At 41.2% G+C, this 21,353-nt stretch overlaps 2 protein-coding genes across 2 annotated transcripts; one reads left to right on the top strand and one right to left on the bottom strand.

Moving 5' to 3' along the window:
- Nucleotides 1-879: 879 nt before the first annotated feature.
- LOC103474126 (uncharacterized) lies at nucleotides 880-15,415 on the top strand. Its single transcript, XM_008424879.3, has 14 exons — nucleotides 880-1,014; nucleotides 3,763-4,098; nucleotides 5,143-5,451; nucleotides 8,996-9,277; nucleotides 9,362-9,518; nucleotides 11,323-11,492; nucleotides 11,612-11,884; nucleotides 12,017-12,316; nucleotides 12,416-12,691; nucleotides 12,770-12,932; nucleotides 13,584-13,744; nucleotides 13,867-13,942; nucleotides 14,906-14,930; nucleotides 15,022-15,415. Exons 1-14 carry the CDS (start codon nucleotides 948-950, stop codon nucleotides 15,169-15,171), a joined length of 2,745 nt encoding a protein of 914 aa, XP_008423101.1. The 5' UTR covers nucleotides 880-947; the 3' UTR covers nucleotides 15,172-15,415.
- Nucleotides 15,416-15,595: 180 nt separating this feature from the next.
- rrp8 (ribosomal RNA processing 8) lies at nucleotides 15,596-21,353 on the bottom strand. The gene is made up of 7 exons (XM_081614178.1): nucleotides 20,886-21,353; nucleotides 20,513-20,771; nucleotides 18,994-19,858; nucleotides 18,390-18,519; nucleotides 18,210-18,316; nucleotides 16,812-16,908; nucleotides 15,596-16,458 (listed from the first exon to the last, which is right to left on the bottom strand). Exons 1-7 carry the CDS (start codon nucleotides 20,988-20,990, stop codon nucleotides 16,345-16,347), a joined length of 1,677 nt encoding a protein of 558 aa, XP_081470304.1. The 5' UTR covers nucleotides 20,991-21,353; the 3' UTR covers nucleotides 15,596-16,344.

Here is a 21,353-nt window from a genome sequence, read left to right as displayed (position 1 = left end):
CTACCTTGCTGCAGAAATGCACTACACTAATAAACTCGACTTAATGCCATGCCCTCTGAAGTCATGGAAACTCATCTCATTGCGAACGTGTGTGCGCTGCAAGTATGTAAGTTGTAGTATTTCCTTTTTTGTAAAACCCAGTTTCACATGCTGCAAGTTCTCTCGCTATGCCTGCTGGTTTCAGAAGAGATCATTCAACAAACCGTTACAAACCGCACAAGAAAAAAAATGATGGCAGCATTTTTTATATATACATATTGGGTCATCACATTCACCGTGGCGGTTTGAATGACTCAACACTAAAGCTGAAAAGATGGCACACGGTCTAAAACCTTGCACTGCACAATGCGTAGCTGCCTCACTCATCCATATTGCATGCTCTCCATAAAACGGCGACAACTCAAGAAAATAATTTGTCTGAAAGAGAAGCGGCATCCAGAGTGAATTAAGGAAACATTATGTCATAAAACAATGACCCGGAGTGAGTGATTTCCCTCCAGTGCTCGGGCAGAAGCAGAAGCAGTCAGACTGGCCGTCTCTGATGTTACCCCACAGGGACGGGATGGTATGAATGATACATGGCTTTACCCCCTTCCCTTCCCAGCAGACGCATCCTGCAAGTAGACGTGCTAAAAAAAAAAGAAAAAAAGAACACACACTGGGCTTCTGAAACATAAGAAATGAGACATGCAAAGTTTTGCTGAAGCATTGTTTAAGAAAGGAAAATAACAAAAAAAAGGAGAAGTTGCTCTACACACAGCTGTTTGTGTGTATATATCTGTGCACACACACAGTATGTGGTTGGGTAAATGAACCACGCACACGCTTCGGTATCAGCTGTAAAGGGTGTGCACCTATAACCATGAACCACAGAAACACACTTTAAATACCCCTGTGCCTCCTACACAGTTGGTGCATCTAACTCTGGGTTGTTAAATGACACCATCATGGGATGCTCATTGCTGTTGATTCTGGCTCTCGTCCAAAATGTTGCACATTCCTTGGAAATTCAGGGTAAGTCTGCAGGGTTACAGCCCATCTGTGGCTGTCGGCTGTTTATGGGTTTATTTTACTGGACCTTCAGGTCTTATTTAACCGGTGGGATTTATATTCTAGGGCTGCTTTGGCTTTTCCAAAATGATCAGTTAAATTATAAATGCATGCAGCCCATAAAAATCAAATGATTAACTGTGCATGGAACTATTTCTGCCATATTTTCCTGATGGCATGCCTGCATTGTCACTCTGCCAGTGAGGAGGGGGGGAGTTTATTGTTATTGATCAGCTGTTTCACCTAAAAACCTCAGTAATTTCTTTACAGCCTATTAAAACTAATATACGAGGGGTGTTAAGGTGCGTTTTTCTCGGCGTAAGGGGAAAACCCTCTACGACCCGAGACCCTGGGCATTTTTTTTTTTGCTTCTGCAAAGTCACAAAGTTTCTGAGATGAAAGTTTTAATCGTGAGGAAGAGCTCTGTATGACTACGCTGAAAGACTTTATTTGTTTACCACATCCCCAGCCTGCAGGACGAAGACTTGCTGTGAATTGTCGCTGTTGAATTTGTGAGAAAAAGAAAGAACCCCCCGGGCTTTAAGAAATATGATGCACTAAATGAACGCATGTTTTTTTTTTCTCTTTTTCTCAGTTATTACCTTGTTTGTGTCCTCAAGGCGCAGCTTTTCCATTCTTGGCTGACATTTATTTTGGCAATAACCTGCAAGGGCAAATGGACCCAGAAGGCGTTACTGAAGTGATGGAGCGTATTTATTTATTTTTCCCCGTCTCAAAGGCTTTGGAAGCCCTCCACATTGTTTCCATTTGCTGTGATATACAGTGAGCCCAGCTGCATTTTAGTTGCAAAAGAGCTGGATGCGTTCTTTGGGTTTGCCATGACACTGTGCAGCATCAAGCTGTCATCATTGTCCTCATCGTGAATATAAACCCAGAGAAGAAGCCCTTGGCTTCCGCTGATGGGTCAAATAAATGGTGTCCTTAAGCGCACCTTTGATGAAGTCGGCAGAGGAAGTGGAGAAATGAACTGAGTTAGCTATGCAGGAAACACTCGAAGTGTCTTTTAAGGGGTCTTTGAAACGTCCCCTAAATTGTGGCCGATTTGTGCAGGAAAAACCATGTTGTCCGTTGTCTGGATACAGACCCATCATAACTTCTAAATTGTTTTCATTAACTTAATGGACTCCTCGGTTACATATGCACCGCAAAGTCCAGGCGGCATTCATCAAACGCGGAGCGCAACAAAGTCAATTTCTTGTCTGCAGCCTCTTCGAGTGTTGACAGATTCAAGTTGAACTTCTACAGACTCTCAGCCAGCTGGAGAAAGAACTGCCATCCAACTTAGAGCAGATATTTATAGTACTTTGATCATCTTCACACGCTGGATGCATTTCTGTTGGGCTATTGATACGACACTCATCACTGATCTGCAGGAGAAGAAGGAAACATGTTGGGTTTTTTTTCCACTGACAGGTTTTGGTGTTTGTAAGCAGAACAACTTTTATTTCTTTATTTAATTTTCCAGTCACACGGACAGAGGATTTTAAAAGTCCACATTAAACCTTTGGTATAGCATGAAGACCTTTTTAGACCTTTGGATGGAGGATTTATGGTCATGATATATCCACATATCAAAAAGAAACAATGAAATTGAATTATATTTACTTTATCCAAAGAATATGGGTGAAGCTGACTTTTCCTTCATGTAGCTGAAGAATCTTTTTGGTTGAGGAGCAGCCTATGAGATCAGTTTGACTCTCAAATCAGTCATTAGGTTTGGTCACTGCTTTTCAGTCTCCATGGTAACCACCTGTTGCACTGGCTGATGGATGATGGTAGTTTCAACAGCATTCACCACCGCTTCAGCATGTATTGTATTCTGTGAGGACTGTCTGCAGAGTGTACCAGTTGCCTACATTTCTTGTGACAAATTCCTACATTTTCCACAATCCAATTTTGATGAGCTGGTTGGGCGCCTAACTCCATTTCTTCTCCACCAGGGCAGCGGCTGCACACCTGTTAGTGCAGCACAACGTGACAGTCTAGCTAGCTGATGCGCATCCTTGCAACTGATTGTGCCATCTTTCGACCTTATCAGCTAGGTGTCGCCTACAAAATAGTTTGATGTGAACACTGTTTAGTGTGCCGGGTGACACAGAATAGGTACATGTGGCTGTAAAAATGTACCTTTGCATGTAGGTGTGCTTTGGGTCCGTGCAAGGAACCTCAGTGTAGTGAAACACGACCACATGGCATGACTATTCCACTGCAGGATCACAAAACGTACAATCTAGCTTGAAGTGTAGCTTGTTGCAGTTTACAATTTTGCCACCAGATGTCACTTTTTTTGCCAAACTTTAAAAAAAAAACATCTGAATGTTTTCATTGGGAATTTGAATTTAAATAGTATTTAGCAGTTACCAACATTAAGCTAAGATGATGTATGACGAAAATATTTCTGTGTTAATACCAAAATTGCTACATGTTGCCCTTGTAACAGGGCACGTTTCTATTGACATGCAATTTGGAACATTTTAATCATGAAAAACCAACAAAAGACCTCTTTGATATGAGCAGTTTGACTCATATATCACAGTTTCATTGCTGAGAATCAAACCGACATCTGAAAGGTCTTACATGGGGCAAAGTGAACATCAGTTCATCAGAACAACAGTTCTGCTTTTCTAGGTGGATTCATGTAAACTTCTGACCTCTCCTTATGAATGATCATGTTGTTGCGATGTGTCCCAGGTTCAGGCGAAGAACCGGCTACTGTGATTGCTCACAATGTCACTGGAGTCCTGGGGGAGGACATCTACCTGAAATGTGAATATCTGGGTGCGGGTAAGATCCAGAAGGCCGAGTGGAAACGCAAGCTTAACTCTCTGAGTAAATTCAAGCGGCTGGCCGGATTTTCTCGACCAAATGAGAAGCCGTTTACCCGAGATGACTTCTCAGAACCTGCCTCTCTCAAGAACCTCACAGTCAGGATGAGGGTCTCCAGCGTGGAAGCAGAAGGAGAGTACATTTGTGATTTTGAGGAAGAGGAGGAGAATTCATTTTCCATCATCTATGTAACTGTGCTTGGTAAGTGGAAGAAAATTCCTAATGAAACAAACTTTAACAAGCATCTTCTAAAGCTGCAGTATGTAACTTTTATAAAATACGTTTTTACATGTTTCTTAAAATTTGTATTATTATGTCCTGACAGTAGAATATAAGACAGATAATCTGTGAAGAAAAAAAAAATCAAGCTTCTCTGCCTTCTCTCTGTGGTTCTGCTGTCACATGAACAAACACACTGCTCTGTCAGAAACAGCCAATAAGAGTCAGGAGGAATGTCTTAGCATTGTTAACTTTGTTCTGTTGTGTCGCTAGTCAGCGTGTGCACGTCTGCCTGTACGGGCTCAAAATTTCACGTGCAAATTTCGCCATTCGCTTGACTGGTCGAGAGACTGATTGTCACCACAAGCTCCATAGGAACCCAGCCCATAGGTTTTAAACTCTGCCATTAGAACATTTAGAAGCATGTACACAAGCTTGATTGACAACGCTAAGACTTCCCTTCTGGCTTTGATTGGTTGCTTTTGACCAGGAGTGGTGCGTTTTTTTGTTTCTTTATAATTTTTTGGAGTCCTAGGGAGCCGATAAGATGTTTCTCTGTCATTAGCACATTTCGCAGCACATACATTAGCTTGACTGTCAGCCCTAAGACCTTCCTCCTAGCTGATTGAATGTTTTTGAGCAGGACTGTGCATTTATTTATTTATTTGTTTATTTTTGTTTTGTTTTTTAATAATTTTTCGACTCCAGTGACTTTTATTTGAAAAGGTAATTTGAAAGTAAGTGACAGAGAAAAGAGGGGAAAGACACGAAGCATGGGAAGGATAGCTGCTTCAAGGTCTGTAGCCTGTATACCGAGCGCGCGCCCGGTATACAGCTTCACGTGATAAATTCGGAAGCGGTGGGGCTGGTAGCAGGTGGAGAAGCTTCATCTTTCTCTCTTTCAGATGATCTGTTCTATACTATACTGCTATGACTGGACATCAGTTTTAACTAATATGTAAAAAAAAAAAGTGTAAAAGTTACATGCTGTAGCTTTAAAGCTAAATCTGCTCTAAATATCCGCAGCTAAACCTGAGGTACAGATAGAAGTGAGCTCGGAGACCATAAATGACACTCACTACCAGTCGGTGTCGTGCTCTGCTGCTGGCGGCAGGCCAACGCCCCGCATCAGCTGGCTGGTCGGTGGCGGTCCTCCTTCAGACTTCCCCTTCACCGTGAACGAGAGGGAAGCGGCTCACTTGAACGGCACCTCCACGCTGCGCAGCATCCTCCGCTTCCCCACCCATCTCCAGGACGAGCAGAGTGTGACCTGTGTGGTCAAACACGAGACCCTCCCAAACCCCGAACGCAGCACGGTGAGGGTGGAAACATACGGTAAGCCGCGCGCCTTGTCAGCGACATTTGCGTCTTCGCAGCTCGGTTGCCGCGAGGCGTTGCATCACAAGTTTGCAATCAAGCATCATGACTCAGCAGCTTACAACACTTTAACTTTCTCCTGCTGTTCCCTTTCACTCTGCTCCGCATACACACTGACAGACCATAAATCACGCAGCGCACTGCGGCGCATTCATGTGGGATTGCAGTATTTCACTGAATTTGAGCAAAGGGAACAGGATAAAAAGCAGAAAAGGGGTTTTAAAAACTATGATATAGTGCAGAGCTTTGGTGACCGATGTAAAGCCCAGCGTGGGGAGGTGCCTGCAAATCAGAAGCGTTCAAGAACACCTGTTGAGCGATGTGGAAATATGTTTTGCTTATTTATTACAATAGCTGGAATCAATTTGATCTATTAGATCCAGTAAATATGTTTACAGTCATGGTGTGTGGGGGTCTGAGGTAATGGGTAACGAATGGGTCAGGATTTTACTCCACAATCCTCTCAAGGTTGCTGCTATCCCAGTGCACCTTTTCCTAACTCACGTTTTTCCTTCTACTCAACTTTCTGTGAGCATGCCAGTGAACAATCAGCTTCTTTATCAATCATCTTTCTGGTATAGCCTTCTTATGGAGGGTTTTAGAGCAAATCTGGAAACATCAACATTAATGATGTTTGATTTTTTTTTTGGGGGGGGGGGGTGAAAATAATTTTTAATGATGTGAGAAAAATAGTTCTAAAATTAGAAGTGGTACTTTTAGTGTTAATCTGCTGGGGAAATTTAGTGCAATTATTGCATGAAAAAAACTAAACATTAAGTCATAAATGAAATGGTGAAGGTGCAACAAAATAAAAAGCTACGTCAGGGAGTCTACTTCAGGGAGCCCATCATTATGTTCATGTTTATGTTTATTGTGAGGGCCTGCTTGAAAGGTGCAATATGTGGCATTAGGCGACCAGTGATTTTCACCAAAGCAGCCCTCACCGAAATAGGAAGTAAGACCTTCTTGCAGCCATTACAAAGAGATCAGAGGAAGAAAACATGGAAGTTACGCCTGATTAAAGGCATGCTCTGTTGTGCACAGCTGTAATGCTAACCCTCAAAAATGTCAAATATTTGAGTTCTCAAAGCTGGTGGTAATCTCACAAACAGTTGCGCTTCACGCACACATGCACACACACGCATACACAAGCACACACACGCTCACGCACGCACGCACACACACACACACGCACACACTCACACACACACAAAAGGAAGTTATGTGCATCTGTACCACTGTAATTTTACATCACATTAAAACAATAAACAACTGCCCTGCCCATTTTTCCCTACTACAGCTGAAAACTATGGCTTAACCAACTGCAACCTTGCTGTTCAATATGAAAACACAATGCTGTGTAAAACTATTCATTTCCCTTAAAAGGTTTTACAACTTCTCAAATTGCAACTCAAAATATCTGTGTGCATCTGAATTTGATGTGCAACAACATAAAGTAGGGCATAATTGTGAAGTGGAAGGAGACTATGTGGTTTTATTGTGTTTTTATCATATAAAAGTCTTACTGTGGCAAACATTTGCATTCGGAGTCCAATTTTTGTAGAATCCTTTCTCTGGAGGTACATCTTCAAGTCTTTAGGGTTATTTCTCAAAGTGATGTTTATCTGTATACTGAATTGTTTATCTTTTTCCAAGTAGACAAATATCTTTTCCAAATAGGAGTAAGACCTTAGACTGGGATTTCAACCCAGGACCTTGCTGCAACGCATCAGTTCTACCAATTATTACACCAAGCAAAAAAACAAAACATAACTGTTTTTAACCCTTGTATGTAGAAATGGGGTCCAACCGACCCCACACACGTAATACTTGTATCATTTGCTTTAGTACTCTACGTTTGCCTACGTCCTTGCACGCACAAGGGTTAAATATAGATCCAATAACAAAAGCAGTTTTAGCAATTTTTTTTTTGTTTTGTTTTCATGCAGTACTTATTTTCTCAATGGAACATCACTAAAAGTGCCTGTAATAATTTTTAGAACTATATTTTTCATAATTAAGAAATTAAGTGTTATTACCCACATTATAAAATAAAAAAAATCCCATGAAAATTTTTTTTTCTTTATTTTAAGTCCCAAAATGGAAATAAAATGGCAGTTTTTACAAATGACAACAAAGCTCCTATTATAGACATTTGTCTAAACAACAATTTGTCTTTTTTTCTTTTTTTTTAATACTCATGTAACATTCACAACCCTCAACAAGTTTTGACCGGAAGCGAAAATGGCTCTTTGGATTGTAAAGGTTGCGGACCCCTGATCTAAACCGTTTCATTGTAGTTCTGGCTGTATGTTTAGTGTCATTGTCATTAATTTTCCATGGCAACCATTCCGCTGTGCAAAAGCCTGGTGGGACCAAGCTCCGCCTTCAATGACGAAGCTCCTCCTATTAGTTTCTTAGCTTCCGCCTCACAAGCAGCACTCTCCTGCAATTCCCCCACTCAGCTCCTTCAGACTAGCGAACAACAATTAGCAAACACCTGGTGGAACTGCACATTAACTGAGCTCATAATAGGATCTACTTCTCAGTGCAACGCTGGTAAAAATGTTTTTAAAGGGTTAATAGAGAATGACTTCCTAAAATATATATATATATATATATATATATATATATATATATATATATATATATATACACATTTTTCTAACAACTGAAGGTACGATGTGCCTTCAAATCAAGTACTACTGCCCCTCTAGCAGAGGGGATTTCACCATGTTTAGCCCCACCCATGTTCCCATGTGATGGTGTGTTCAGGGTGATATACAGTGTTTGTTTTCCTCGGCACATTGGGTTTTGCATAGAGGCTTTTCAGTCCACGCTTTAAACCATGCAGAACGTCCAAATTGCAGCAGCGACTGTTTATGTGGCGCGCCGTACGGTATGCGCTGGCTTGGCCATGCAGCTCATTTGTCTACCATAAATTTACACTTGTGCTGAGGTCATTTTCTGACTGCTGTGGTTAAATCACACGTAGCTTGGTGGAGGTGTTAACAGATGGAACGTTTTTCGATCTGAAGTGAGTTTACTCCCAAACACCTGAGCTATTATGAAGTGTTTTCTCACCTTTGCTGCTCATTAGGGATGTTGGTGTGTTGCGTGAAGCGACTTTTAATACATTTGATGACAGACTCCAGCCCTGTTGATTTCCTGGTATTAAAACCTGTGGTTCTGCTTGGCTTTGGTTGGACAGCAGCTGCTTCAGACATCTGCGCTCAGCTGCAGCTTTAAGACAGCAGATGGGACAGGTGATAAGCCCATAAGTCTGTGCTCTAAAACACAAACAGGACCCCCTCTGCCCCACTCCATTTTCGGCCCATGTTTGCTTAACTCGCTGCTCATCCGGCCTCCCAACTTCATATTCAACAAAAAACACCACAGTGCCTTTTTGACTTTTTAATTTGCTGGAGAAAACATTAATAGCTGGAGAAAAAATAACTCATCAGTCCTTTCTTTTTTTCCTTTGTCCTCTCTTTCTTCTCAGTGAGGCCAAACGTGACGATTAAAGCAGAGATGGTACAAGAAGGAGGAAACGATTTCTGGGTGGTCTCTTGTGTTTCTTCCGGAGGGAGACCCGACGCTGACATTTCCCTGGCTTTGGACGGGAACGAAGAGGTGCGAAGAGAGAACAGCAAGAATTCAGAGGGGAGAAGTGTCTCCGTCAGGCTCCCTGTGGCGGAGCACGAGGGCCGCAACGTCACCTGTGTGTTTAAACACCCAAAGTTCTCACACCCTGAGGCGAGAGGCATCACCCTGCCCACTTTGTGTAAGTATTGAGTCTCAGAATCAGAAAAGCCTTGTTTCTAATGTGGTGAAGCAGAAATGAAAAACGTTTTTGTTTCATCTGCAGACTTGTCTGGAGTTCAGCTTCGCTCAGATTTGAGAAGCAGCAGCGGTGATGACTTGAAAGCGGCTGAATATTTAGAGCTTCACGAGGGAGACGGCGACGTTGTTATCAGCCTGGAGGTCACAGGGAATGTGCCACGCTACAGCGTTATCTGTAAAAAGTAAGAGGTATTTGGTGATACGGAGGTGCTTCATAAATTTCATGATACAACGTAAGCTTCAGGTTAAACTGTGGCAATATAATGATCTGACCTCTTGTTAATTAGGCGCAAGCAAACAGAGGTCAGTGTATGAGAGTTCGAGGTGTTTTTTTAGCATTTGCCTTTATTTACAATCCCTGAATTTCTGTTGATGCATCATGGAGTATCTTTTTTTTTAAATTCTAAACTCTAGAAAAGTGTTTTTTTCTGTACTTTTTTATATCTGTAACAGCTTTTAATTTCAATGTGGTGATTAAATATTGGATTTCGGGTAAAAGTCACATAACTCATTAATATTTTCCATATATACACATAAGAACTGAAACAACTTAGACATCCTGGAGAGGATGTGGTGAAACATTTGGTGGCATCAAACCACAAGTGACAGACAGTAGGAACCAGATTCTGGTGTTTTTAAAACTAATTTCATTGTTTACTCAATTTCTCACGACATCCTAAAATATAACCAAGGAGAAAAAAAAGAAGAATTTACAACAACTATAGTGCTTAATTAAAGACACACAAAATGAACAGATACAGCAAAGAAAATGCAAACAAAATTAGCATATTTATATGTCACGAACAGTGTGCTCAGCCCAATTTATTTATTTAGTTCCATTCATGTCAGTCCATTTTACAAGGCAAACAAGTTTAATTTAGATCCAGTTATTTATCCATAATCTGATCCAGTTATTTATCCATTATCCCCCCTCCATGACCTTGCAAGGTCATGGAGGGGGGACCTTGCAAGGTCGTGGAGGGGGTGGGGGTTGGTGCCTATCTCCAGTAGAGATTGGGTGAAAGGTGGGCTACTCTATGAACGGCTCACCAGTCCATCACAGGGCAACACAGAAACATACAGGACAAAAATCATGCACACATTCATACTAAAGGGCAATTTAGAGAGACTAATTAACCCAACAATCGTTTATTGGGACTGTGGGAAATGGGAGTACCCAGAGAGAACCTACGCATGCACAGTGAGAACATGCAAACTCCACGCAAAAGTGCTACCCACTGCAAATCCCTTCATATCAATTCAATTCCTTCCAATGCAATCTACTATTCAACAGGATTTATTTGGGATGTAGTGAAAAAGTATCTTGTGTGATGCCAAAACCAAAATTTATTAGGAATATTTCGGAGACCACAGTTTGCATGCTTACCCATATTGGACAATGGACAGAAAAAGCATTTCCTGGTCCAATGAATCTCAGTGTCGGCTACAACGGTCAGATATCAGACATAAACAAGAAAACAAGCACCCACCCTGATTTGGATTTTATCCATCGTACCTTGGGCCACTTACAACCAACTGAGCATTGTTTGTATTTGTTTTGCTGCTGAACATAGCCATCCTTTTGTGGCCAACTTTGGGTGACTACTTTCACAGGACAATGTAACCATGCCGTGAATGGGCTTGCTGTACACCAGCAGCCTCTGAAGTCACCAGATCTGGCCAAGAACAATTGAGGGAGCTCTGAAGACACAATGTGGACCAACCCGGAGCAAGCAAGGTGTACCTAATAGCAGGTAGTGAAAATGGAAGAGAACTGGAAGGCTTTGGCTCAGGAGAATGAAAGCTAAACACAGAAACACATGACCTGGAGTATTCTCAATGGCAAATTGAAAAACAGAGAGTAGCAACAACAGCTCTGCCAATGAACCTGACGTGATCAAACAAAGAAGTCCTGACCCAAGGGTACTTTCTTGGTTAGTGACACCTTGGTTTTATTGTTTTTGTCTTTGTGTATTTGCCCTGCAGAGATGATGGGCCCTTGCCTGAAGACGTGGAGCTAGTTGGTAGAAATCTCACAATTCAAGGTTTGGTGAAGCATGAGCATGCTGGTCTGTATGAATGCAACTGCTTCTACCTCCACCTTAAAACAACGCTGCAGTTTAACCTCACAGTTAGAGCTCAACCTGCACTGCTGGGTGGGTAAAAAAATAAAAAAAGATTAATTTGACTTCAAATGGTTTTCTTCATTATACCTTCATGGTATTGCTCAATAAATTTTGATGTGGAACCTTTCTTGCCACATTCTCTCTTTCAGTTTCTCCCACAATCAGGGTCGATTCACATAGTGGAGGTGGATTCAGGATGATTGAGTGCGCAGCAGCCGATGCCATTCCTGCAGCCAGCGTTTCTTGGATTCTACCAGAGGCTGATTCTAAAGACTTTTGGTCCAATTCCACTTTTTATAATGGGACCCACTCTGTTTTGCTCCTCCCTGCATGCTTGCCTCAGGAGCTCACAGCGTTGTGTGTGATAAATCACCCTGCATTTAAGGAAGCACAGAACAGAAGTGTAACACTCCCACTTTGCGGTATGTTCTACAAATCAGTCAATATATAACTTAGCACATATTTGGCTACGTCGCCACACCATAGATTCTATCAATTACTCAGAGGAAACACCTCATTTCCTGTTTTTAACTTCTATTTTTTTTCCCACGCAGCTCAACCAAACATCACCGTCAGCTTCAGCTCTGAGTGGGAAAGCGGTCAGAAATACTCAAAGATGAACTGCTCTGTTGTCAGTGTTGCCTCTGCTGCAGCTGTTGCCTGGCACACCGGAAACAAAAACGACAACATCAGTTATTCAAGAGAAACTGAATTTCAGGCCGAGGGTCTGGTATCGACCTGGAGCTCTGTGTTTTTCCTGACCTCTCTTTATGCTGGTCAGAATTTTACTTGCACCGTGAAACATGCAAGTTTGGAGAGTCCAGAAGAAAGAACAATACGCATTCCCCTGCAAAGTATGTCAACATTTTCCTCAGATGATTTTCTTCCCTTGACAAATATAGCCCCAAAACTTCTGTTCAACTCCTTCCTGCCACCGCTCTTTTCTTTTTCAGAACCCCCTCGGCTCAGTGTGTCTGTGGTGAGACAGCAAGACTCTCTTCACTGGCTGGCAGTGTGCGACTGCAAAGGGGATTGCGTTGGCTCAAACCTTGCATGGGCCCTTCCTAAAAAAGCCACAGGTGAAACAATCCGGCACACAAGACTCAAAGGACACATAAAGCTGACTTATCAGTTTCCTCTGGTACTTCACGAGGGCCACAACCTGACCTGTGTGTACCAATCCGACAATGGGATCACACAAAGTACAACTATTCGCATCCCGAAATACTGTGAGTGCGACTGAGAGTCATAACATGAATGCACAGGTTTTTCTTAAGATGCTTGATGTTCAGCTCATGTTTCTGCAGATATCTCCTCTGTAAAAGTCCTGAACAGCACAAGCACCCTGCAGAGCCGCCACGTCGATCAGCCTGTTGTGTACAGAGTGTCCGTCTACGGGAATCGACTCAACCAGAAAGTGCTGCTTGGAGTTGAAGGAAACGTGCCGGATTACAGCCTTGATTGTCGAAGGTGGTGTATCCCTTTGCTTCAGTGGATCTTAAACATACTCAGAAGTACCACCTCAGTAAATACTACTACCTAAATCAGAATAGAATAGAATCTTTACTGTCATTGCAACAATTAACCATTGCACAAAAAAAAACAAAAAACATGGGTGCAATTCTCAAGATAAAAATACTTATATTGTGACTATCAATTGATAAAAAATTTACTTAAAAATAAAATAGAAATAAATAGACAAGGTCAAATAGATATCTTGGTAGCCTTCACCATGGTGATGACTGAGGAAAAAGTTAGAGTTGTAAGACACACCGACATACAAAAATACCTCTCTACCTTCACCTAACTATGCATTTACCACTGGAGCATGCAGGCAATCTGGTGCCCCAATAAGCTTGTTGCTATGGATTCTTTTGCTAACTAGCTACATAGCATTTCAACATAATACAATGATACACAAATGTTTACTCTCTCTTGCTGTAGGCTTGATGTCAAAGTAAAAGAACAAAGAACAGATAAAAAAAGGCTGAGTTTTTGTTCCCCATAGGTGACAAAGATAGCTGCTTCTCTGCTAGCTCTTTTGTTAGCCATTGAAAATGATTCAATAAGAGGTGTTTAGCAAATGTTTGAGCCTAAATTTTAGCCTCGTTTGTGTTTTAGGAGTGATGGCTCAATTGTTCAACTGGATGGGGCTGCAATGATCCTTCAGTCTGACCCTTTGGGGCAGAATAAAGGCCTGTACACCTGCTTTGCTTCTTTTTATCATCACACAGCGTCTGTCAGCTTTCAAGTGGAAGTCCTAAGAGAGAGCGAACAGTTCAGTAAGTGTTGGTGCTCCCTAACACATTTAGTCAAGAACCCCTGATGCTATCTGGATGCTGGCATGTGTTAAGTGTTTTGAGGCCTTGTTGAGATGTCTGATAGCCATGGTTCTGTGTTGCAGTGCTGGTAGTCCTGATCTGCATCTCTTCAGCCTCGGCGATCCTTATCATCATCACCGCCATCCTCTGTGTATGCTGGTGAGTCCCGCAGGCGTCGGCTCGGCAGGTGACGCGCAAATGAGGGCAGTGCTGCCAATGCAGTACATTCAGTACAATGTGAGACAAACAGGATGTGTGGATCGTTAACCCAACTCACCAGCCAACCACTCCAGTTTAGTTATTCACAAACAGGAAAGCTGTGGCTGAAACAGACAGGTGCCTCTGCCACCGCAGTCTCCGCTTGCTCGAGACAGGTAGAAATTGTTCGACGCAGTACAAAAACAGATTTCTTTTCTAGTTTCCTGCTCTGGGTTTTAGGAAGCTTAATCGTTTTACTTCTGGTCCATTACCAGAAGTTAATGCAATTTAAGCTGTTGTATATCAGTCTTAACATTTTTTTTATGCTACTGCTGGGAAAGGTTGGGTCACGACTTTAACAACTTTGGAGAAATATCTCTCATAGAAAGCTGTTTGTGGCTTCTACCTGCAGATGTTTCTATACTTTCCAACAATTAGAAATTTGTGAGACTCTGGTTTATAAAATAAAGCCACATACAAGAGATTTATTACTTGTTTCAATAAGCTTGTGACTTCTATTCCAATATTTGGATTGGAGCTGTCTCATTATCTGTGGGATGATGCCGGCAGGCTAATTTTGTAAGGTCAGTCACCCGGTGAACAAGAAGAAAACATGACTCCCCAAGAGAAAAGTTATTTTGAGTTTACCTCAGGCTTCCTGACCTTCCACACCGACTCAGGAGAACATGACAGCGCAAGTCCTTCTCCAGGTTATGATTAAAGACGAAGGAAGCTGCTTCTCAGAGATCAGTGACTAAGAGTTTGGTCAATTTTCCATCTGCTAAAATTCATGTTGCATGCACTGCCATCAAGTTACGTTTGAAGTAATTCTGATTTTGAGCTCACAATTATACCACACTGCCATCTAGTGGCAAAACAGCATAAAACAAACTTTTTCTAAGTTGCCTTTTTCTGTTTTTGCAGTAAAAGAAAGAAGATGCCATACAAGGTACATTTAAACATTCTGTCATTTGTTTTTAATGTTTTCTAAAACTTTTAGCTTATAAATTCTGTTTTTGTTTTTAACCTTTGCAACGAAGGAACGGGAGTCCATCTCAGCCTTGACGAGTCTCATGCACGAGCCCGGTTCACCCGAGGTCAGGAAGCCACTGGCAGGGATGGACGGCGGTAAGGAGTATGCTCAGCTGACCAGCTTCGCCATAGTCTTTGACGCCAAGAGTACAGTGTGAGGGGAAGTTGGAGCATTTTTACATCTCATTTAGCTTAAACTGTGCATTTAACGTCCAACTGCAGCACCGTGCGTTTTTTGTGAAAATGTAGCGTTTTATATGAAACTGAATATGCACTGAAATTTGTAGCATTAATGGCTTAAAAAGCAATGTTAGCACTTTTTCTTAAGCCTTACTTGAACTTTGCATTCAATTTTATGTATTTTGTATTTCTTTTTTAAGACAATAAAAAAAAAATCATTAACATTTTTTCCTGTAGTTTTTTTATTTTTAATCTATATTCATGCACACTTGTTCACATTATCCCTTGGGGGATTTTTAGGTTGCTAAATTAGGAGAATCACAGAAATACTGATGTGATAACAACATTCTGAAGGCGGAGTGTCGGAAAGAGCGGGAGCTTCTTAAAGAGACAGAGGTCCAATTTCTTTTAAGTTTGTTTAATACATAAAAAAAAGTTAACATGGTTACTTGGATGTGCTATAAAATAGCATTACGTGCCTGGAAAATACATAATACTGCTGCTTTAAGTCTTTATACGAGGCTGGAGCATTGTTTCCCTATCCTGTAGTAGAAAATGTTTCTGCAGGTAAATCCGTCCAATTAACAAATCTTTAGTTTTCTTAAATGACTTGACAGAAAAATATTAAGACCATCTAAAAGAATACATGAAAAACAAATTCTTTCAAAAGTTATTTGTAATAAACTTTTCAAACAAAAAAAAGAACAGAATTTACATGAATAGTCTTACAAAACGTAAAACTGAACCCATCTGAGCGATCATTTCAAAAAATGTCTAATAAGAATTGAATGAAATGGATTTAAATTACCTAATTTAAACAGGTTGAACCAGAAAACAATAATGGCAGATAATGAATCTGTGTTGACAAATGTTTTTTTTTGGAACTAATCTGAAATTTTATGCAATCTTGGTTGAATACAAGCTGTATTTTAGGTAAACATTAAGGAGGTTTGGGTTTCTTCACCATTGCAAAGACCTGATCAAATTAAATAAAAGCAAACTAAATATGAAGAGCTTTGGGTCATTTCCTGTTTCTGTATCAAAACTGCAACCAACTGTCTGCCCACTACCAAGAACAGGAAACCAAGAGGTGCAGTCAAACGACCTGCTGATTTCCATAAGCATTTTACACATCAACTTCTCCATTGTCATCATCTTTTCTTGTATAGACAAGGCTTTAACTGTAGTCCAAATTTCTTCACGTTTTGGGGAACATTTCCTGTCTTCATAAACTCGAAGGAGAAGAAATGACTGTTTTCTGTATCCTGAAAGAAAAGACAAAACAATTATTTCCACAGCTTCACCTAAACTCGAGATCCTAACATGCTCAAAATCTTGACCTGAATGACTTGCAGGTTATCTAAGCACACTGTGTTTAAACATCTGTTTGTTGCCAATGATAAACCAGTTCACAGAATGTTTTCAGCTCGTGGTTTCCTGCCCACTGCACCACAAACTAGAAATTATAAACAAATGCTGCAGACAGCCACCAGCTCACACTGTGTGCCCTGAGTAAATGATAGTCTTGGCACATAAGTCTGAGCTCATTGATTTTTTTTTTTTTTTTTTTTTCTAAATCACAGGAAAATATCACATTTGAGACGTTCCGAGGCCTCACCTTGGATATCATCTTAAAACCCAGGCCTGCTAGAGCAGAGATGAAGTTCTGCACGTTGTCAAATCGGCTCGCTACTTCTGCAACTTTCAGGACGCCCCTGTAATGATTGGACATACAAAAAAAATTAAAACACCCAACATAAATTCATGCGAAACTGTTAACCTTATTAAGTTTGCAGGTGAAAGGTACGACCGCAAAATGTGTCGCCTTCAGATTTTTTTTCTGATATTATTCTAATGATTAATCGTAAAAATAAATAAATAAATAACCACTTAATGTTTTTTTTATCATTATAGAATATTAGAAATACATTAGGGGATACAACTAATAAGAATTATCATTCAACTCCTTTTTAAGTAAGAAGTTAAATGTTTTACTAACTAAAATGCAATAGGACGGCATTCCTTTAGTGAACGCTTGATCGTTGGTAGCAAAGGAGGCATCTGCAGCAAAAAAATCCTTCTAACATCAACCTGTGGAAAGCTGAGGCCTTACAGCTTGACCTAACATCAATACACTGTAAAAACCATCAAAATGATCTGTTGATGGTTTTTTGGATGAATAACTGGATAGCAAAAGGTGCTAAATAAGAGATTTTTTTTCTTTTCCTATCTACAGAATTTGAAGCTGGAATTCGGCCACTGGAGCATGTTTGGGCAGAACACAACTCTGGAAAAAAACTATCTTTACTTTTTTATAGGTATATGCTTGAGTAAAATGAATCATAATGCAAAGAAAATTAGTTCATATTCATTCAGAAACAACAATACTAATGTTTTAACTCAGGAAGAGTTGAGAAATCAATATTTAGTGGAATAAAACTGAGGTTTTCAATGGAGTTCAGTGCAGTGGGCTCTTCATTTTTTTCAGAGTTCTATTCACAGACAAGTGAAGGTTTTCTTTTTTAGTATAGTTTTTGCTTCTTTACTGTTTTGACTGTGCTGTACTTTCAGCAAATTGCCTTTTATTTTTTAGTTTATACACTCCAGGTAACGATTAATCGATTACTGGATTCCTTGATGATTGTTTCAATGATCGATTAATCATCTCAGCCCTATTGAATTTGACTGAATGTGAGGTAAATGCAATGAACAGTGGGTGAAAATTCTAACTGTTTAGATATGCAAAGCTGGTAGAGAGACATTCTGCGACTTGCAGCTTTACAATGCGGTTCTATGTAGCATCGACTCAAAAGTTACACTTTTTCCTTTTTTTTCCTGGATAATAAAAACTTTAAAACTCTTCAATTAGAAACGTTGTACTACATAAGCCACATTACCCAGTTGGGTAACACTTTATTTGAAATAAAGTGTTACCCAACTGGGTAAGGTGACAAAATGTGGAGAAGTCCAAGTGGTTTAAAGCTGACATGTATGCAATCAACTTTCCCTCGCTTACCTCATTTTCAAGACGCGGTTGGCTTCTGCCAGGAATTCGACCAGGTTGGTCCCCATGAGGGACAGACAGAACACGGCGATGTCCACAGAGTCGTCACCGAGAGGCACCTGCACAGGCGAGCTGCATGTTTAATCACGCGGAAATCACAGAGAGCGCGCACACCGCCGGCGGCCAACTCACTTTGGCCATGTCACAGACGGTGACGAGGTCACAGGTGGCAGCCAGGTCGAAGCTGTGCACTTTGTTCTTCACGCTGCGCGCGATTTTACAGTCACCGCATCCGAAGTCTGCCACTACCAGGGAAGGTGACCTGCAGCAAAATACAACCAAAAGAAAATCAATAAATAAAATCTGCTTTCTTTCAACAAGAAGCATCTTTCTGAAACAGTTTTCTTCTCTGCTCGCAAGCTGTTGATGAAGGCTGTTTCCTCCCAGCTGAAAAATAAAACATCAGTTTCACAGAGCAGAGTTATCTGCTGCAGCGCTACGTCTGCAGCAGTTATTTATTTACAGCAAATGTTCTCAAAAGAACACAATATAAATATACACATACATACAAGTAAATGCTCCGATCGGTATTATGATCCGATTAAATGGGGAAGATTTGATTTTTCCTTTTACTTAAGCAGAGTGACTCTTTACGTTGGGATGGTAAGTCGCAATTTGGTTATTAAGTCATATTTTTCCATAGACAAAGTGGTATGATAAAATCAAAGCAATAGATGGATGGATGGATGAATGGAAGAGTGAATGGGTGGAAAATGGATGAATGAATTGCTCTGACCTCTTGTGGATGTAAGTGATGATGGCGTCCAGCGGGTTGGCGGGCCACCTCTGGACCTGGGCCGTGTATCCTCTGTGGTACACCCAGAATGCCTCTGGGTCCTGCTGGAACATGCGCCTGGCCTCGCCGCTCGCTGTGCTGTACAGACGCTCGTTGATGTAGCGGAAGCGTGCCGCCTCCAGGCGCTGCTCCATTCGGGACCTGAGGGAATCGGAGCGGCTCTGCTCCGCCGCCTCTGGGACCACCGCCTCCGGGACCACCGCCTCCTGGACCACCGCCTCCTGGACCACCGCCTCCATTTCCGTCCTCTCCGCTGGACCCTTGGTGCCGACCCTTTCCTGGCGGAGGAGGATCTTCTGCAGCTTCTGTCTTTTCAGACTCCGCTCCTTGCTCAGCTCAGGTTTCTGGCGGTTGGTGCTCGCCACCTGAACTTCACCTGCTAAATGTTTTAATCCCTCAGCAGAGCCTTCAGATACACTTTTTAACTTCTCCACCTCCGGCTGGTTTTCCCCTCTTGCTGCGCTGCATCCATCTGCCTCTTGCTCCGTGTTCTTCCTTTTCACTTCCTCCTTCCTTTGTTTCTGGATTGCTGACCGGCTGATGTCTTCTCCGCTGCCGTTGCGTGGATCTTTTTTGACGTCTTCTGCTGGTTTCCGGTTATCGGCGGTTGGAGCTCCGTCTGCATCGTCCTCAGGTTTGTTCTGGCAGAACTTGTTCTTGTATCGCTTCTTATTCTTCATCTTGTTTCTCCACTGCTGCCTGCTCAGCCTCTCTGGGCCTTGCTGTTTGTTTACACTCTCTTGAGAAGGTTCTGGAACTTTTTCAACTTCTGTCTCCCCTGAAGGCGTCCTGGGTGCTTTTGAGACTAGTTCAGAAAAAAACAAGCAAAACAATTTAACCACTTCTTCACTCAAGGATAGTACAGAATGTGGAAATGTAAATATTTTATAGATGCTCAAGTAAAAGTTTGGGTGGAAAGGATATCCATATGGTGTGTGACTGTTTTTCTCATAAACAGCTTTACAAAGATGTATAGAGCTGCCCACATTTTTTTTGGCACACCCTGGTAAAGAGCCTTAATGCAAACTGCTCTTTTATTACAGCAGAAAACTTGCAAACCAAAAACTATCAAAACTTCATCTTTTGATTTTTTTAAAACTGCACACCAGTGTCAATTGTCAGACATTTACTGGCTAAAAAAAATGTCAGACTATTACTAAGAGATCAGTAGTTGTTGTTATTAAATTATCTAAAAATCTAAAGTTCAGCAGTTATTTGTGATTTTGGACAATTCATACACTTTGACATAAAGTTTAAATAAGGGACAGAATTTTGCTCTCCAATGACAGCTTTTAAAACAATCTCAGTTTTTTACCTTGGGATTATTTTAAAGATTGTTTAAAAACTGAACTTTTCTAATTTTATTTGTGTCAAATTATGCTACTGCAATAAAATATTAATCTCTCACTCATCCCAATAAATGTGGACATTATCCGAGTACATTCTAAGAGTTACTAACCAGGTTTGTTTTCCCTCTTTTTCTTCTTCTTCAGTTGAGGTTTCTCCTCTTTGACAGTTTGACAGTCGTCTCCAACCCCCTGCGTCTCCTCTGATTGCTCTCTATGTTTCCTCCTTTTCTTCCTCTTCTTCTGTTTACTGGTTGATGGAGGGACTTCTGTCTCACTGCCGCTGTCCTGCTCATGGTCACCGCTCCTCCAGTCTGGTGTCGACCCCAGAGTCTCCAGTGTCCGCAGCAGGCTCTTCTTCCCAACATTGGACTAACCGAGACAGCGAGAATAATTACGTGTCTTTTCTAACTTTTTTTTTTTTTTTTTTTTAAAGACGGGAGTTTATTACAAGTAGAAAACAAGAAATAGAGAACAAATATTTACCTTTAAATGTGTACTGCTGTTCGCCTTTTGGGACTTTTTAAAGACAGCTTTGCTCAGGATTCGTCCCTCTTGTTCGTCACTCCAGTCCTCATCCTCATTAAACATTTTTTTTTTTTTATTCCTGTCAGGAAAAAATCCCTACAAGTATCCCTCGCGAATGCCGCTTTTTCTATAACTCTTTCGGTTCAGGAAGTTTTTGCTACAAAAACAAAACAAGTAAAAAAAAAAAAAACAATTGGGTTCAGACTTAAAAAAAACTATGCGTGAGAAAGAAGAATGTTTATTTTCATGAAGCTGCAGTGAAGATTCTTGTCAAGAAGGGAATACCACGTTGGTTTATTTCATGCGCGTCGAGGAAGCAAAACAACTACTGACGCGGGAGGATGACGTAGTTAAAAGACTAGTGATGTCTGGGATATGAAGTTTTTCCTGTTGTCTCACATCGCTCACTTCAGTAACTACTGGTAT

This window comes from Poecilia reticulata, chromosome 13, assembly GCF_904066995.2.
Source record: "Poecilia reticulata chromosome 13, P_reticulata-male-v2, whole genome shotgun sequence".
Classification (NCBI taxonomy): domain Eukaryota; kingdom Metazoa; phylum Chordata; class Actinopteri; order Cyprinodontiformes; family Poeciliidae; genus Poecilia; species Poecilia reticulata.
Note: the sequence above shows the minus strand (reverse complement) of the source record. Positions and strands in the feature narration are given on the sequence as shown.

What these genes read in the sequence shown, in the direction of transcription:
- rrp8 (XM_081614178.1), bottom strand. Translation starts at nt 20,990, where the DNA reads ATGTTTAATGAGGATGAGGACTGGAGTGACGAACAAGAGGGACGAATC. An exon ending in AAAGAGGGAAAACAAACCTG is followed by an intron (nt 19,859 to 20,512) that starts GTTAGTAACTCT and finishes TTTCTGAACTAG; the next exon opens with TCTCAAAAGCACCCAGGACG. An exon ending in GTTTTAAGATGATATCCAAG is followed by an intron (nt 16,459 to 16,811) that starts GTGAGGCCTCGG and finishes CTTTTCTTTCAG; the next exon opens with GATACAGAAAACAGTCATTT.
- LOC103474126 (XM_008424879.3), top strand. Translation starts at nt 948, where the DNA reads ATGGGATGCTCATTGCTGTTGATTCTGGCTCTCGTCCAAAATGTTGCA. An exon ending in AGCTCAACCTGCACTGCTGG is followed by an intron (nt 11,493 to 11,611) that starts GTGGGTAAAAAA and finishes TCTCTCTTTCAG; the next exon opens with TTTCTCCCACAATCAGGGTC. An exon ending in TGTAACACTCCCACTTTGCG is followed by an intron (nt 11,885 to 12,016) that starts GTATGTTCTACA and finishes TTTCCCACGCAG; the next exon opens with CTCAACCAAACATCACCGTC.